The 19,341-nt window shown below is 34.9% G+C and overlaps 1 protein-coding gene and 1 long non-coding RNA gene across 6 annotated transcripts in view; one reads left to right on the forward strand and one right to left on the reverse strand.

The window, feature by feature from the left end:
* LOC109535782 (DNA N6-methyl adenine demethylase) overlaps positions 1-19,341 on the forward strand; it is a 73,669-nt gene that overhangs the window by 43,820 nt on the left and 10,508 nt on the right. For 4 of the 5 annotated variants that reach the window (XM_048664802.1, XM_048664799.1, XM_048664800.1 and 1 more), the window contains exons 3-8: positions 5,772-5,840; positions 14,049-14,210; positions 17,471-17,540; positions 17,599-17,779; positions 17,876-18,080; positions 18,146-18,361. In XM_048664802.1, the coding sequence (XP_048520759.1) occupies positions 5,772-5,840; positions 14,049-14,210; positions 17,471-17,540; positions 17,599-17,779; positions 17,876-18,080; positions 18,146-18,361 (903 nt within the window). The remainder of the gene's footprint in view (positions 1-5,771; positions 5,841-14,048; positions 14,211-17,470; positions 17,541-17,598; positions 17,780-17,875; positions 18,081-18,145; positions 18,362-19,341) is intronic. The other variant, XM_048664801.1, reaches the window with a different exon arrangement.
* LOC125503831 lies at positions 16,871-17,328 on the reverse strand. The gene is made up of 2 exons (XR_007281091.1): positions 17,185-17,328; positions 16,871-17,085 (listed from the first exon to the last, which is right to left on the reverse strand). It is a non-coding gene; the product is annotated as an uncharacterized LOC125503831 (long non-coding RNA).

The following is a 19,341-nucleotide window of genomic DNA, read 5'->3' on the forward strand; positions in this document are numbered from 1 at the left end:
CTTTGTTTACTCAGGAAATATTCATAAAAATTACACTCGTGCATCAAAATAAACAGATAATTTTGCATTCGAGCTTGTCTTGTAAAAACTGCATTCGTTTATTTTCACATTGGACCGAAAAATGAAATGAAAAAAAAAGCCACAATATGAAAATAAACTCATGCAGTTTCTAACAAAAACAAGCTTTCATGCAAAATTATCGGTAATTTTGAAGCACTTGTGCAATTACCCCCGATAACAACGTTAACCAGGATCGTAGTACCCGCACAGAAACATTTTGTATCCAACACACAGACTAACACTGTCTGAAAAGAGTCCGTACTATATGGGTATACAATTCTTTAATAAACTAGAAAACAACATTAAAAAAGTAAGAATTGAAAAATTGTTTAAGAATAAATTAAAACAGATGTTAATTGAGTTAGAGCCTTATATTATTAGAGACTATTTAAATATGTAACAACAGTACCTTTTAGTATAATATGTCCTTTGTCAATTGTTTTTTTAACGCCATTTCATTTTGTATTCTTTATACAGGTGCATGTATCAATCGAATGTAATTTGAAAAAAAGAAATAGATAAAAAAAAATAATAAAAAAAGTCGAATTTGAAACGGCACATGGAATGCAAATATCCCACAATTTTTTACAGCTGATTTATATCTAAATAAGTTTATTTAAAAAAAACTATTAATTACAAAACACTGTTTTTAAAATAACAGTTTGGCTCATGGCAACATGAGCCAAACGAAAAATCATCATAATAGAGCGATCTATGTAGTTTAAGAGGGTTTCCTCCTACAAATCATTTCCATTAAATTGTGATCAATTTTCATGGAAGATGGCTAAAACTTTAAAGAGCCAAGGTTGTCGTCCGAATACGGTCTGGCCTACTGATTCAATACGGGGGCCAATCGAGTGGTCAGCGACCCAAAAAGCTTATGACAGCTTAGCTGGAGGATATTACCCGATTGTAACAAACTCGCCCTCAAAGCGAAAGGATTCACGCAAGCCGGGGGTGGTAACGTCCGTTCGAAGGTCGCCCTTGTTTGGGTCGGTTCGTGACGTGCACAATGGTGGTTATTCTTAGGTTTGTTGCCCCTTTTTGGGGCCCGTCACAACAAACCCCCGGATATCATTTTGTTTTATCTTATGAACCTGCCACGGGGTGTTTTGTATAAACACACAACCGCCTTGTCCATATTTGACGAATTAATTCGACATTTTCCGAGCGTCGTCATTTATCTCGTCGGTGAAAGAGAGCAGTTTTTCGAACGATTACACACGAAATAAGGCCATATTTCCCCTTTAAAAAAGTTTTTTTTCTGAATCGGATCCACCCTCGCTGCTCGGAGTGCGGCCGGGTCCAAAGAGGAGAAGCTTCCGTGTCTTTTTTTGCGGAACCGCAAAAGTGACTATCGAGACGTGTTTTGATGCAGAGATTTATGTTTGCGGGGGTGAAAACGGTCTCGATCAAGGGACGCTTCCGGGTTTACATTGGCCCAGGTAATGACGCCTTGTTTGTTAAAATGGTGCCCAGTCGAGGTGTTCAGATCAGAACTTTCACCCTCATTTATGCCTGAAAGCAATCATTTTAATTGTTCCTTCAGCAGTTTGGCGCCTCGGAATGGTCACTGCTACTGGTTTCAAACTCAATTTCTCATCCAAATTGTTTAGATTTTTGTGTGTATTTTCCTGACTGTACATTTTTTGTTTGCGTTTTTCACTTTTATCGGTTTTTTGTAATTGAAGTTTACTGCTTGAAATTCTCTAAATAACAGAGCCAAACTCTGTTTCTATGGGCGAAAATAGAACAGCGAAGGTTTATTGGTCAAAATGAAGAAAATGTTACATATTATTTCTGAAAGAGTGTAAAAATGTCTCAACATTGGAGAGTAAGCTGTGTTTAAATAGTATAATTCTCTTAGGTGATTCTGATACTATTTTTTACTTGTTTTATTTGTATTTACTCAGGACAATTTTTCGATTTTGTCTTCAGTTTTTGTTTTTTCATCCTTCAACTCTCTAAGTAATAGAGGCAACCATACACATTGAAGAAAACATGTTTTAAATATGTAGATCTTTATTCCAAAAGAAGGCAAGTCATTTAAATACAAATTTTAGCAAATCAAAAATAAATTTTAATGTTTCCTCAAAACTTATTTACCGGTTAAACCTCAGTTCTGTGTTTCGGTTTTTTGATGTATTTTCGATGTTCTTCGAGTATTCAATTCTTGGGATATTTATTAAGACGGTTTGAAATTAAAATATGTTTGATTACTAGTTTGTATGTTTTTGATCATTTTCATAATTGAAATGACGCCTTTTTGCATCTGGTTGCAACTTTTTTTCTGTTATTACTACGGATTTTTTTATTAATTTTTTTTCATTGAAAATGGAATACATGCAGGATGGCTATTTAGGAACTACAGAAAAAATAGCGGAAAATTGTGTTGAGTTATCCATAATTTTTCTGAAAAATGGAACCATTTTTCTGAAAAATGTAATGAATTTCAAGAATCACTTGCGAATAAATCAATGCTTCCAAATTTATATTTCAGTTTTCACAATGCACAATTGATCATCAAACTGCTCAACTTCGCTTCGTAACCTTACTTCACAACATCAGTTTTCCTTGTTTTTAAGATTGTTTGGGTCTCATATTACAGCTTAATGTCAAAGGATTTTTTTAAGGAAAAAGTTCAAAAAAGTTAAGAAATCTTTATCTATTTTGTTTATGGCTGGTTCTGGTGCTTGTTTCCATTAAACTTAATACGGTCTTACACGTTCGATGCGTGCTGCTTTCGTTCCGACTTCACTAGTCAGCTGTTCAATTGAATTGCGACGAACTCGACTTCCTTTAAAAACTCTAATTTTTTCAGAGGAATTAATTCAGTTAAAGATTGGACCGATTTGCCTCCTCGAGAACGATAAACTTTATTCATGTTCGACGTTGTTATTTGTTATACATGTTAAATTTTGAACAGTACAATATAAAATCTGGCCTTAAATAAGCTGACTGGTTTATTAGCAAATGTTTACATGGACGAATAGCTGCCGATGCAATTTTTCTTAGGGAGAATATGTTGAAAGTGCATCTTCAAGAGTTAATAACTGCTAGAAGTACACGCAAATTTTTCCCTACTTCAAGTGAGCCCCTGCAAACTCAAAAATAATTGACTGTAATTTGGAAACACCCGGTAAACTTGTTTAATGAAAAATGATATTTGCAACTTGAATGTCCATTCTTCGAAATGAAGACAAAGCAATTGCTACTATTGAATTTAATGGTTGACTATTGAACTTAATGTATTAACTGTTTGAAAACAAAAGTTGTTGGTACAAAAATCCGTTTTTTCATAGTTTCTCATTTTTAAATACAAAAAAATTTGTATTTAACTTTTAAGTTAGACAATGCGCGTCAATTTACGACAATAATCAAAGAAAGCATCAAATTCAAGACAAGGATATACACAAAATACAATTTTTACGGGAAATGTGGAATCACTGTATAATAGAGCGACAGCTGCCCGTATCACCGAAAAGAAAAGCAAAAAAACAGTTCTAATTAAGGTAACTAACATGTTTGATAACAAAGGGGCTACGAAGTAGTGAAATTGCATGAACAAAAACCTCAACACCGTATTAAATATAACGGAGCGTACCAGAGAAATCGAATGGTGGGTGGAGTTCCAGCAGCTGTCAACGATATATGAACCACGTGTTCTCCGTCAGGGTTGTCCAAATGGTGTGCGGCTATAAATAATGAGGGCTGCATATAAACTGTATAAAATTGGACCATTCTAGACTAAACTACCTTGTGGATCGCTAAACAGTGGCGGTGAAGATGAATTTCTTCTGGCTTGTAGTTTGCAATTGCACACGAATCGTTAATTATTCTTACTAATTCACCCTATTATTAATATTCGCGTGTCTGATTCCTGTGGTTTAACTGCTGATGCAAGAACCGAAAAATTCAACACATTGCACGAGAATGACCAGCTGTAGCGAAGTGAGAGACAAAAACGCAACTTGATACTTCCTGATGAAACAAACAATCGAAACACACCTTTATGGTGGAAATGAACTTAGAACCGAACAAATATTAGAATTCCCGTACGAAATGTCAATAAAGTTTAGAACCCGAGGAAAAAACGAGAACACGCACCTGGTTTCGTTGCCTACCGGATACGTGAACCAGCCAGACGCTTTTTGGCCTCTTGCGCCCAATATGGTATAAATTCACACAGCTCAGGTTCTTAATGAAATTTGTGCCTGGCCTATTTATAATTAGTTTCGGTGCAATATCGACCAAACTCTATATGATTAGGGTGATGTGCCCGAATAGAACCAAATAGGCCACATATTGCTGTTGAGTTAACAAGGAACTATCCGTTTTTCCTCTTGAGCAATTTTTCAAATTTTCAATTGTTGTATAATTTCTTATGTGCATTAAGTAGTGAAATGTTCCTTTTGACTGATACTTTAAATTTGAAATCGTTAAAGTCTAGTGCGATTTTTTGGATTTTTCTGCTGATTTGCTGTATTAAGTACTATCATTACATTTGCGAGAAATCTAGTTGGCAACTTGAATTTGCCCGTTCCTTTGTTAGTCTTTCACATAAAAAATTCACCTACAGTCGATTAGAGTTTATGACTTATTTTACAAGAACAAAGTGAAATAAGTAGAAACAGACCTCGACATGTGTTATTATCAGGCACCTCCAGACCAGGTTTCAAGCCGACCTCTCATCATCTGGGTTTAGTCTGAAAATAACACTCTCAAAACCAGCATTTTTTGCCCCGAAACTGCACGGGTTTTACTTATATAATTGTTACTAAATTTCTTGCCACTTTTGTTACATTGTTTTAATGCGATTTCACAATTTTTTTCTCATCAAATCCAAATAAAGCAAATTTGACGAAACCCCGGAAATTCATGTAAAGAAACCTTAAATTTCCGATACAATGGAGTGTTCAAGCAATGAAAACAAGAAGACGTGAAATAATATCTGTTTTTTTTATCATAAAGGCGCAACTGCAGTAAAACGTGCAATAAGACTGAGATTAAAAAATCAACTATATACTTCATAAAAAGCTGTGGCCAATTATTTACATTAAAAAACCTTGATGATTCTTATATTTACAATCCCATGTGCAGTAAACCTGATTTTTTCACAGTTAACAAAAAGGTACTGTTTGCTTATCAAACACCCTGAAATTGTATACAGTTATTACTAATTTGTGCATTCTCTATAGGAAAAAGTCCCCGCAAGATTGGACGTATCAAATCAAGATGCGCCCCATTATCGATTTCTTCTCCACTTTCAAAAAGGCTGTTGAGGTTAACGACCCTTACATCCTGAATAATTCTAGGGCCTTTTTCACCCTCTGGCGGCCTCTAAAATCCAGTTCCTAGAATCGCACCTTTAGGCAATAGATCCCTAGCCAGTGATTATTTTACCATTACCGTCTTAGTTGACTCATTTTATTTATATGTTTATTATCGTTTTTTCCATGAATTTACCATTCTATAAAACAGATAAAGAAGAATGTGACAGCAAACGCTTCAGAAGATCCTACCTACGCGACCGATGAAGAAATGGGACATTTTAATTATTTTCTGTTGCTTAGCTGCTATATGTTTAAACAAACGACAATTTTTACACTTTTACATACTAATCAACATTTTCAACTTGCTAGATTAGTTCAGATAGCTTTGCTTGTTTTCTTTTATTTGCCATTTATTTTTGTTTTGTTTCTTTGTTTTAGAATCTCTACGGCGAACCTTACATGAGGGGAGAGTCACGAAGAGGGAGAGGGAAAGGTCGCGGTGGATCGGTATGTTTCCTTTTTAAAAATTTGCCACTTGGTTTTACGTATTTAGATTGTGTGGTGTGGGATGAGTTGATAACAACCGAATGCATTGAAATCAGTAAAAAAATTTTGGTGTTGATTGCTGCTGTTTTAGATGATTTAAAATTCATCTGGTTTTCAGCAATTTTTTCGCCAAAACCTAATGCAGATTCCGTATTCATTTAAGTTCTGCTGCATTTTTTTACGTTTATTTTGTGCTATTATTGCGCTAAAGTCCGGCTTGAAAACTTCCCACTTGTTTCCCCAGAAGATTAGCGAATGGAAACAGAAAAATTGACTATTTAGATTTATTTCACCATTCAGATTAGTTTCGAAATCATCAACTACGTCAGCTAACAACATTAATCCCATTGATTTTTATGTAAATTTAAAGTATTTGCTTAAAACTTCCTAATAATATTTACCGTTTAAATAAAACGCGTCTGAGACAGCAAACCTGCAACGGATAATTTGAAAAATCAAGTAAAAATTGATTTAATTCAAGAAGTCGCAATTTGATTTAGAACTAATTGACATTGAAACTAAACAGGTATGATATGAAGTTTTTTAGATTAATATAGAACAAAAGAAATCAATATAGAAAAAATAAGGAAATCTAAATAAAATCCGTTTCTTCGAATGAAAAATTAAGTTAAAGTAGGTACTTTGGAGCTGAAGCCATAAATTTAAAGTTTCTTGATTTAATAAAATCAACCTCGGCCATTATTTAAAATAGAGTATTTAAATATGAGCAAATTGCCGAATCATTGAAGTAACTTTTGAGAAAGCTTAGTTCTTATCATTTGTGACTAGTAATGCGTAATATAACAAAGTGAGCTGAAAAAAAGTTGAAAAACTCACAAAGCCTGACAATTTCTATACAAAAATTCGTTTTTTCTTGCTGTTGGCAACACGAACACTTTCCAGCGTTTTAGACACAATTTAGAAATTTGATAAGAGAAAGGATTATGTGTCTTTTAAAATACAGGGCGGTCATAATAATTGTCCAAATTACCGTGTTTTTAAGCTAAAAAATCCCACTTATTTTAATTGACACACTTCGTATATTGTTAGCGTTTTTTATTCAAGATAAGATACTTTTAATTTTGCCTAAATTCTTACGATATCTATCCTTTATTATTTGTGAGATATTTGAAATTTTCGAAATGGCTCCATATTTGGTAGGTTACTACAAATTTGCATTAACATTTATTAACAATAATGATATAATTCTAATTTGAGAGTAATTTAATAATATGCGCGTTTAGCACCTTAACCATATGAAGATTAAAATGTTGAGACAAATAAACTTACAACCGCGTAAAATGTATTTTCTCTATCGAGACACCCTTCGATATGGAAAATGGACTTATGGACACCCTTTAGTGATCTTTGTTTGAAAATGGTGAGTTTTTCGCAGTTTTTACGGAATTACAAACGTTTTTATTAAATTCTTATCCATGACGGCCTAACAACTTGAGAAACTCACAACGCTAAGAAATCTGACTGGAAGAATCAGATTGGATTTTTTGTTTCTCGCTAAATTTGTGTTAAAATTTCTGACTACTTCTCAATTTTTTTCGGTTCAGTTCGGTCTAAAAAACGTAAAATACGATGAGGTTTAACTAACCCAAATAATCCAAACTAGTAAATGTGAGGGCTACTTAACTGTTCTGTAACCTAATATGGAAAAAATGTCGAAACTGGGCTTATAGGGATTCAGTTCAAAGCACCGATTTTTTGAAGAGGAAACGAAGCTAGATATCTCGTATGTTATATAGATGCAAAGGCACCCTTTCCTTTGGAAAGTGTAAAAGTGTTTGTTTTTATATGAGAAATGCATCAGAAGCCAATAATTGAAGATCGGGACTGTACAGTTTCAGCCACTTGTCTTGAAACGTGCAAACTTGAAACCTCTTTTGCGAACGTAATTAAATCAAATACAAGGCAGGTAGAAACTTGATACGAATCTTGTTATTAGCCACAACTGAAATGAAAAATTGCGCCTCAAACTTCTCAGGTTTCAAAGCGAATTTCGTCAGGTAGAAACTGGCAGCAAGTAAATTCATTTTAAATCGTCAATAGATGATAAGTTTTCCTGGTAGATTTTTCCAAATATTTGATTCCCAGATTTTCGAGTCGAACGGCTCAGAATTAAATTTTAATCCTTAGAGAGCTATGCGTAAGCGAAAACGAGAGTTATGCATTATCAACAAAAGCGAAAGCAACCCTCGTTGCGATGCGCATTTTAGCTGAATTTCAACCCCGTGTTGCCACATCCCTAGCTTCATTCACCTTTATTTTCCATTGAATTCAGACCGGAGAGGATTGTTCAATTTTATTGCTTATGAATTAAGAAGTTTTCAAGGGTTGCACGGATCAACTCAGGTTGAAGAACAGTTAAACACAGTTAACTTTTTGTTTTCCTCTGTTAATATGTGTTTTTCGACTGTATTATCTTGGTCCATATTGTGCACGTTTCTGGCTTAAGCAAAGCCCCAAATTAATGTTTTAATGTTCGCGCAATACTAAACTTCCCACTCCATCCGGAACAAAGATTCGTCGACAACCATAAATTTTAAAATTCATTAGGAGATACTACCCCAAACCACTCTCTCTTTTGGTTTCGTGTTCGTGACGTTTTGCAGGCTCGGTGCGCGGCAACGTCGCATTCAACCCCCCAAAACCTCCCCTGGAAGTTATTGATTGTACCCCAATTGGACCGGCGCAGTACCATTTCCCATTCTGCAATTACATTCCCATGTTGCCGCGTTCAGTTTTCACAAAATTATGTCTGTGGTATGAGCGGATAGGCAGATAAGTTTTATAATAACGTTTTCACCCCGTTGAGTTCGCCCGGGGCATTTCAATTTCCCTGAAATTTAATTATTTCTTAGCGGTTTATAATTGAAAAATCTCCGGCCATATTTTTCTGGAATGCAGTCATTAGGCAGATCCAGTAATTTACTTGCCAAGGAAACTGTTGCTATTTTACCATGTTTCTGAATCTGAAACTTTTAGGCTGGTCCAGAGTTCGGATCAATCGGAATTTGAGATCGTTTTATGGAAAAATTATTTGTTACTGCGCTTTTTCTCTTTATGTACTTTTTTCCGGCAAACTATTGTTTAAATTGAAAATTTTATAGAAAGTTGCCATATATTTGTCTTCATTTTGAACGCTTTGCGTTATTGTTTGGAATCATTTTTCATTTCTCTATTACTTCTTCCCTGTTGTATGCGACTGCGATGTCTTTCGTTTTTGAAGGCACCGGGCCCGAAATCAAACCTTTTTAAACTTATGAAAGTAAAGAAATTATAATTTTTTGCCCTTTTTTTCTTCGTGCATTTTTCCAATCAACTATTGTTGAAATTGATGAATTTATAGAAAGTTGCCGTAGATTTGTGCTGATCTTCGACCCTTTGCGTTCTTGTTTGGCAACATTTTAAAATTTCCTTTGTCATTTGTTTGCTGTTGTATGGGACTGTTGCTGTATTTAAGTTTTCAAAACACCGGACACGAAATTAAACCTTTAAAACTTATGAAAGTTAAGAAAATATATGTTTTTCCTAAATCTCGATGTTAAATTTCTACATATCAGCTAAGGAAGTTAAACGAATGTTATTAGTTTTCTACTTCACTTTGTGAAGTGTCTCCGACTTGCTAATTCCAGTTTACTTTCCACAAGAACGTGAGTTTTTGCTCTTCGTAGCTTTACATAATTTCGTTGCGATAAGAGGAAACGATGGTTGAATACGTTTAAGACACTTTTCCAGATAAAGGAGAGTTTCGAATTTTACTTCACATTTATGTGGGTTCGAAGCTTTTCAGGGCGAGTCTCTAACTTGGACTAATTTCAGGAAATTCAGGCATTTTTTTTTTGGAAATATTCTTGGACTTAACTGTTGATTTTCAGTAGTTGGCACAGTGCTGCCTAAATGGCTTGTTGCGCCAACCCAACGCACTGGCACAGTAACTCAACGGTGCAGTGCGTTGCAGTCACCCATTTGGTCAAATATTGCTCCTAAAAAATGTGTTGACTTTGTTCGGTTCCTGCCCCGGGCTCCGTAAAGCTTTAATCCGCCCTTGGGTTAAATGCTAAGCGTAATTAAAAGCGCGGCACAGTGAGAAGAGTTATAACGAAAAACTTAGACACGAAAAATTCTCTACAAGCTCAGATTTCTGTGGTCAGTAAAGAAGAGTGCGCTCTAAATATCGTCAAAATTCCTTCAAACCTTCAAAAGTTCATTCAAATGAAAATTTCAACCAGCAACTTAAAGCCAGTGGGAAATTGAATTGCCATTCGGTAGATGACTTTTTTTTAAATAAAAGTTTGGCGTAAACTTGCATCTAAATGGCTGATATTCAAATTTTGTGCTACTTTTTCTGAAAAATCCACTAGAGTTTACTCCCGCACGTTGTTTCTCTATCCAATGATTTAAAAATGAACTCTGTGGCTCAAATGTTTCTTTTGCAATAAAAAAAAACAAGCAAAACTAAAACTTCACTTTTTTAACAGAAAACATAAAAGTTAACTTCATATTTACATATCTGAAACGGTTCTTTGGAGACAAGCTTCAGATGAGTTTGATGTAAAAATACAAAGCCGCCCAAAAYAWTCTCAAAGTTTAAAAATTTCTTGTAAAGGAATCAATGGTTTAATTGGAACCAAATCCACACTATCAGCAAGATGATGYTAATTGTATTGAATACTGGAACCCAAATTTTGATATCTGAAGCGGTTCTTWAGCAAAAAGCTTCTGATGAGCTTAATSYAAAAMTACAAAGCCTCYCAAAATATCCCAAAGTTTGAAAATTAACTACGAATGAACCAATAGCTCAATCGATACCAAATTCACTCTAGGAGTCAGGAGATGAATATGGGACTAAGAGTTCTACATGTAGGTGGCAATCAGGGGAAAAGCAATGAGCAGCTTACTGAAACTGCGTATTACCACCTGGAAAGAAGAAAATGTGTTTAATAAACTGCAGTTTCTTGTCGCAAAACTAAGCTCAGTTCAAGCTAAAAGATTTATAGATTAGAGATCATTCTTACCAGCTTTGCGCAAGCTGGCGTCCCATCCTCCATTTGCTACCCGTTAGTCCTCAAGAAGTCCACTACACTKTTACAAACTACTACACTTGCCATAAGAGGCAGAATGATTCTATATTTCCCATAAAACTGGYATTTTGACGATGTTTGCAATAAAGTCTTCAATGGGGTATGATAATCTGAAGTTACCACTAGTATTAGAATATCAAATAGGATTTTTTCTTYTTTTTTTTTTCTTCAAAAAGTCCGTGTAAACCTAATTTTGTTTTTGCGTTTGATTGTTAYGTCGACCAAAATCAGCCTTTAACGAAATTTGACTGAAWTTTTTTTATTTTTTGGGGTCCATTGTTTTCTATCGGCTCTGAAAATTTCAAATTGCTGTGAATTAGGAATTTTTATTTTTATTTTGAGTGTGCGGTTGCGTGAAATAATACCTTTTTTGACCAGAATATATAAATTTGAAAAATTTTACCCTGAATATGTTTAGACTGGCATGTTGAGGGTTTTTTAAGAACCTTTGACCTTCAGGTCACTGTTTTGCCAATAGCGACACTTTTGTTTTAGAGATTCACAGTTGAGACTAATGGTTACACTCAAGTGCGGGATAAAAAGATGGAATATATTAAGGAACAACAGGAGAATCAGGACAAATAATTTTAAAACTACAATTTGAAAAAAATTACTGCCACAGTTTGCCCTAAATTTATTTTAGGAAAAAGTCAGGGTATTGTTAGTTCACAGCAGGCAATATTTTAAGCAAAACTGACTGACTCTACCAGATAGACAACCAGCCTTACGAAGTATTTTCAAATTTCCCATCTGATGCCAGCAGGAATCAGTCTATTTTTAGTATTCACAATCCAATCCTGCAAAATGAACTCATCAACACCACAATGCAAAGTGACATAGTACGAGCTGCTTAAAATATAAATGAATGAACCCCCAATGTTTCTATTTTTGTTTACCACTGTTGATTAGCATCTTAGTCGATATTCTAGCAGGAAAACGAAAGCGTTCGGCAATTATCGCCGTGCATTCGTATCAAATACTAGCTACGACCAACGTTGCATTTGACTAGCAGCTTTAAGCTGCAGCAGGAAAAATGTAAAGTTTAAAGCTGAGCTTTTGAAACGTTCCACGCCGGGGGTCAAGTTAAGTAATTTTTTCGACTCGAATCGAAAAAGATAAACGTGTAAGCGGCGTGTATGTGGCCTCGTTTTCCTTATTATTTATAGAAAATGTGCTAGTTTCATTTTTATATTGCAAAAAACTGCCACTCATCCTTGTTGAGGATCACTATCTTCCTGCAAAATAGAAACATTAAAATAATAAAGCGGTGTATTCTTTTTGCGATTGTATAAGTGACTATTAGTTCATTCGTTTTTAAATTGTTTGTGTGGCTTATTGGAGCAACTCGTCAAGGTATGAAATACTGACTGTAGACTCAATGGATTTAGATACTCTCCATTTGTATACAATTTGAGTCAATCAACTTGTTTTTTTATTACAGCGTTTCGGTTAGTAGTATTTTCAACCATTTTCAGGCGAACGCTGAAAACGGTTTGGAGATACTTTAAGTCCGAATAAATTGCTCAAACTCAGCGCTGTCTATCACTTTTAAATAATATGTTATTAATAAATAATAAATATATTAACTAATGAATATACACTAATTTTCATGTTTGCTAATTATTAAAATACAATGTGTGTAACAAATTGAGCAGAATATGGATTTATGCAATGAAATTATTTTGTAGTTTATTGACGCCCCCAATATTTGTTTCATTACAACGTTTCGCGCGCTATCCTGAAAATGGTTGGAGATACTACCAACCGAAACGTTGTGATGAAACATATTTGTAAGGCAATTGAAGTCCGAATGAACCACTTAAAATGTATTAGTTGTCACCAACGAGGACAAATTTATGGATTTTGTTATTTCTCCAAATATCTGTTTTCCACAAACGGTACAGACAGGGAAATTTAGTATCGTTTGAAGATATTGAGGTTGTTTTAAAAATATTGCCAATCTATTTTGGTCAACGAACGAAACCAGCTTTTGATCAGAATGTTTCTCCACTTGTCCCGTTTTTTTGTGATTTACTTGCGGATTTCTCCGACATTCACATCACTGATAAGAAGTACCTACACGCCATATGGGGCAAATATACAGGATACATTGATTTTAAATTCAAGGGTTAATTTTTCCAGAAATGAGAGAAAATAATTCTGATGAGAAATTCGTGCATTTAGGTGGCCGAGAAAGAAGTTACGGCCATCAACTTTATATTTTTAAATTATTAGGATTTAATTTTTGAATCCCGTATCTAATTCTAACAGTTTTTTGTACGGAATATATTTGCAATTGTAAGTGCGCTGGGTTTAAAGCGACTGTTTTTCAATATATTTGATTTCATCCGAACGGTTTAAACTTTAATTACCTCTTTGTTACTGCATCTTTAAGCGTGTCACTGTTTACTTTAAACCGCGCTAATCTACGTACAACGTAATTCATGTTCCAGTTTTCAATTGCAAATGTAAAAAAATATCGATTAAATTAAATAATATTTTATTTTCTTGAATTTTTTGAATGGGATTTTTTCTCCTGCTTTATGTCTTCAATGATCCGTACTGAAAATGTAGACAATATTAGGCAAAATCCCGGATCCAATACCGGCATAAATTGCACCCATTTCAGATTGTGCGACCAATGCCGCCTTATACAAATATGGGTGCAAATAAGTTGAAACCTATTGTACGCTGACAATAAAATCATAGAGCAAATCTAATACAATAAAGAAGGCTTTATATAATCGCTGGTTTTCGGACTATTCGTCCAGGTAGATGACAAACAATGCCAGACTAAGTAACTTCAATTTATAATACAATGCACCTTTAGGCCGGGACTGTTTTATTAGTCTACCTGAAAGTATGGGCCGCAAGATGCTGCCTCAGTCTCTTTTTGACCTTTCCGAGTTGTTCAGCGGCGAACTTTCTCACGTTGTTAAAATACTGTGTATTTGTTTATCCTTGCAAGCCAAATACAATATTCCTAGTTTTAAAACGAACGTTTAGATACTAGTATGGTGAGATGTATGAAGAAATTGCGACGAAAAGAGCTGATTTTTACTTTCTATTGCAGAGTTATAGAGGACGAAAGCCGAACGGCCCAATCTCATCACTAGGAGGAGGTGGACTGGCAGCTGAAACCAACGGCGGTCCAGTTTCTCAACCCCAACAACCTTCTTCTAGGCCCAGCCCACAACCCGTTACTCAACCTATGCCCGTCCAGCAGCAACCCATGGTAAGATTATGTGTTAATTTCCTTTATAAGTGGGTGGAAGATTATGCAACGCACAACTTTTCAGAATTGGCCACTCAGAGAAAATCTACATTTTCAATGCCCAAGTTGCACCTTTGGGACACAATTCAATAATTTTTTTTTGTTTTTTCAATACATTGCAGCAAATATATATCTTCTTAGAATTTCCAAGAGTTTTCCATTATAATTACAAATTTTCCCGGCTCTTAAGGGATGTTGTCTCATCTGGATTATTTCTAGCCAATGCACATCACTAATTTATTCTCACGAAATTTCGCGTTAGATTCATCCTAGCTTAACGAAATTTGAACAATAGGTATAATCAAAGTTGCGACTTTATTTATGCGTGAGTTTAGCTCTTTATATTGCCATTTCAAATCGTGTCGACGTGCTTTTCAAACAGATAACTGTTTCATTCATATAGAAATGGTTGAATTAGAATAATTTTACACAAATTTATCTTTGAGGATTTATGGCTTATTATCTAGGATTTTTCTTTAAAAATACATTGTTTCGCTCATGGGCAAAGAACGAAGTATACAAAATTAATCAATCAAACGTATTTTTCAGATGCATACTATTTCGGAGCAAATGTCTGTTTTTTTATAATTTTTTCTTACTTTCTATAGCAGTTTGTATAGTAGTTGATTGAATTAACCTAAACTAACTTACGCTAATATTTGTGTATGCAGGTGGTTTTACCTAGTTGGGAGCGATTAATTCTCGTTTATTTTATCTATATAATTTTTTTGTGAATTTATGAGGATTATTGCGAAAAATTATGTGAATTTACTACTAGAATTAAAATATATAAGGTGGCGTAACTGATCCTTGTCTCTGTTTATATTTTTATCTGATCAATATGCTCACGAGAAGCTCTTTTTGATTTAAAAATTGTAGAGCTCAAATATCTAGAAATAAATTATTATTTTTAGAAATGCTTCAACCATTGAGAATTTTAATGAGCTCACGTCATAAAGTGGGGAAAAATTGCTTAAAAAATTCAAATAATAATTTTTTTAAAATTAATTTCAATATTACAAAGGAGGATTACAATTTTAAACCATAAGCATATATAGATTTGCAATTTTCATTGAGATTATTTCCATTTCGATGTTTGCATTTTTGATTAAAAAAAATCGATATTGCATAAAACGTAATTTTCAAAGGGGGATGCGATCCAGTTTTCCTTGATAAGAACTTCTTAAGGAGACACGATTGGTGTAGTCCAAGCTCGACTATTTATTTGCGCATTAAACCGATATTTCCATTTAGATTATCTTATTTTTTATCGAATTTACTTTAGAATATCGATTTTGTTGTTGGTATAAAACGTAATTTTCAAAAGTTGAATGATAAGTTACATTCTTTTTAAGAAGTTCTTTAAATTTCTACTATTCAATTGCAAGTGATCTGAAAAATAATACTTTTTTTCAGTACAACTGCTTCTTATTTCGCTCAACATTAATAAATATTATTCTTTTTTGTGAGGATTTTATAAGCCACAAAACAGGCTTTACATTGAAATAATTTGTTTTAGTTATTTTTTGGTAACATTAATTCATGCTTGTGAATATAAAAATGGTATAATAATTTAAATAGTAATAATGGCAAAAATGTTAATATCCTTTTATTCCTTTAAATATTTCTTCAGTTTTGAATGGCGATTTATATAGATATATTTTTTATTGTTTGGTATAATTAGTACAACAAAAACCTTGAAAAAACTGCTTCAATTCCAAAAATATATAATGTTGTTACAAGACCGTTATACATAATTTTTTTTTTATTTGATATTTTGCAGAAATTGTTCGGATTTTGTATTTATCATTTACTATTTGTTTCCTCCTATTTTCATGTTTTAAAATCAGATTGCCTAGTGCATATTTTAGCAATAAATTTAATATTAACAACAATGGCACAAACATTTTTCATTACTCGAAAGATTTTGCTCAGTTATGAACCTATCATTCACTTTTGACCCATTTAATCATATTATGTTTACATTGGTTCTCAACAGTGAAAAATATTGATTTTTCTTTAGTTGTATTAGTTTATTAGTTAGGCCTGTGCTAATAATAACGCCGATATATTTTGAGTACTTTTTACCTGGAAAGCCGAAGAAACTTGAAACAAACAATTTGTTGTGTGTCACGATACCCCATGGAAGTCAATATTTTTATAAAATAAATTCATACATTTATAAGACATTAAAGTAACGTTTTATAATCTCCAGACCACCAAGCGGAAGACATTGATTTAAACTGAGCAAGTTGATATTGTTTTAATTCCTTGATCGTTGTTAAATATCTACTTTTTTCAAAAAAATCGAAACACATTTAGCTTCGAAATTTGTAACTTTGGTTAATTTTATTTAGCAAATGCCTGCTAAAGCTTGCATCGTGAAATTCTTTTCTGCAATAATTGTCTCTTCTTCGAACGTGCGTATAATGAAAAGCATCAGAAATTTCTCAGAACTACTTTAACTCCCGATAAAGTTTTCAATTTTTTTAACACCCTTTCCTGTAGAATCCCTTCTGTTAAGATACATTTCCCTTAACTACCCCTAATGGTGGTTTACTTCCTATTTTTCTTGTCCATTAGCGCGGTTGTCGGGTGTATCGTTTTACTCGGTCATTATGTAAATACATTGGCCTAAAGTATATTTGAGGCACATTATACATTAAAAGACATCCACCGGCTCAATCATGAAATCCCCATCAGGTAAGATCCCGGAAATCGTGGGGGCGACGTCGTGATGCTCGTCTCGCTTCTTCGCCTCTCCCGAAGTAAACATATCAGCCCGAACTCCACTGGGGGGAAATTTCTTTTCGTGAAAAATGCACCCAACATTAACCTTGAAAATAAAAGTCCGTGTTATCATCAGCTGAGCCGGGGGAGATTCTCCATTTGATAGCTTCAAGGGGATAAAGGGTCTGCCATATAAACACCCTACCGTTAAGGCAGGTCGGGTCCGAGGCCTTTTCCCCCCAGGGGTAACGAAATCGTATTCTGTCTGTCTCAACTTTAACCCCAGTTGCCAAATAAACTACGACAAAGGGCCGGTGGTTTGTCTGGAGACCATCAGTTTTTGTCAAACCGTAAGGTGTGTGATTTATGAATGGACGATTCCTGCCCCGCCAAACGTACTACGAATGTTCGCTAGTTCGTTGATGAGTTGGCTTATTTTGTTGTTCTTAGCATCCATCCGATACTCAAGGTAGTTTTTCGTTTGTCAACAGACCCCAATGCCTTTCTACGCTGACCCCAACCGTTTTCCGACCCCCGTATGGCAAGCGGATCCATCGCAAGGTACCAGCATGGTTAAATAAGATTGTTGCAAAAACATCAAGTTTTTCATATTTTTTAGTTACTGGCTGGCAGGGCCAATTCATCCAGCAAATTCCTCCAGCCGCTCAGCAGATCGATACTTACCAGCAATACCCCAATGGAATCTATCAGGCGACTTACCAACAGCCCGCTTTTGAAGCCAACACATTTTACACGGGGGCTGTGCAAGTGTTGACCCCAACGAATACCCGACCTCCAAGGTAAGGCTTTTCATTTCTTTGAAGATAATGCGAATAGAAAAATGACGAATGGGAAACGTGGCATTTTTTACAACATTTATTGTGGTCCTTTATTAGCGTCCCAAGTCAACAAGCTCAAATGGTGCCTCCCAGACCGAACTCAAATTACTCTCACACTCCAAGCCCAAGTCCTGCAACGCAAGCTCAGCAGCAGCCTTCCCAGCAGCAGGCGCAGCAAACCTCCAATCGTCAGTATCAGGAATACACCCAGTTTGGTTCAGCTGCCTCAACCAATGAGGGCTCCCAATCCAGGCCCAGCTCGGTGAGATCTTCTGGATGTTTAGTCAAATAACGGATTTCTTAACTGTAATGTTGTTGGCCGTCCAGGTGAACAGTGTGGTGAACCAGAACCCGACAACACCCAACCAAAACTACCAACAGGCCAACCAGCAGAGCAACCAACAGCAATCGCAGCAGAATCAGCCGCAACAGCAGACGGTCTACACGACAGTCAGTGCTGGCAATTTCAGTCCTGGATCGAATACCCAGCAAACCCAATTTGTGAATGCGAGTTCGGGAAACGGTCAGCCTGGGTACCCACAGGTGAGTTTAAACAAGGATCTAGCAGTGGGTATGGTTATGTGGGTTCTTACATATCAATGGACGTAGCTAGAGACTGAAGAAGCCGATTTTTCTGAAAAATCGCAGTTTGGGGGAAAGTATCGGGGGTATTCGGGTTTTTCAAACGCCGTTTATTTTAAACTCGTTAAAGGCGCACAATACTCAATTAGGGCCCCGAAGAATTGTTTAAATGCTATTTTTCCGAATTGATGGACTTGTCGGGGAAGTCAAACACACTATGGTCAGCACGAAGTCCGGATTTTAATAATCTGGATTTTCTGGGATGGGGAGTCCTGAAGTCTTTCATGGATAAACTATAGATACTCGAGACGAATTATTAATAAAAAAAATGGTGTGCGTCACGGGACGCTCGACAGAAGTGATAACCATAAATTAATAGCAACCATAAAATATTGAACTTGTTTAACGCATGATGGCAATAATAATTTTATTTTATAATTTTAATATTCTTGTTAGTCTAATAATTTATAAATGGATCAGAAATAGGTAAAATTTAAATTAATTTCCTTTCGAATGTAAAATATCTTTTTTATTTGCAACATTTAACATTCTTTAACGAGATGTTGTACATATTGCTCTTCTTGGGTTTGTGTAAACTCTTCGTCTTGAGTTTCTGTATTTTTTTGTCGTAATTTCTTATTTGCTTTGTATAATCTTTGACGTTCAGTTGATGAAAGCTACTTTGTGTTGATCTATTACTTAATGCTCCTTTTTTAGCACGAAATCTTTTTTGGCGTTCAGCATTACTCAATACTTTTCGCATTATAGCATGTTTTTTGACTGCTCTTGTGTATGTTGTTCATGAACGTCTGCTACAACTTGTATCTGAATAGGACTAAAAAAATCAATTAATTTTGGTGATTGGAGACGTTCTATCTGTTTAAAATAGACGGTAAAACGAGGAAGAGCCATAGAAACAGGATACACTTGACACACTATAT

Source organism: Dendroctonus ponderosae, unplaced genomic scaffold (genome assembly GCF_020466585.1).
Source record: "Dendroctonus ponderosae isolate FM_Combo_2020 unplaced genomic scaffold, Dpon_F_20191213v2 Dpon_F_20191213_3, whole genome shotgun sequence".
NCBI lineage: Eukaryota > Metazoa > Arthropoda > Insecta > Coleoptera > Curculionidae > Dendroctonus > Dendroctonus ponderosae.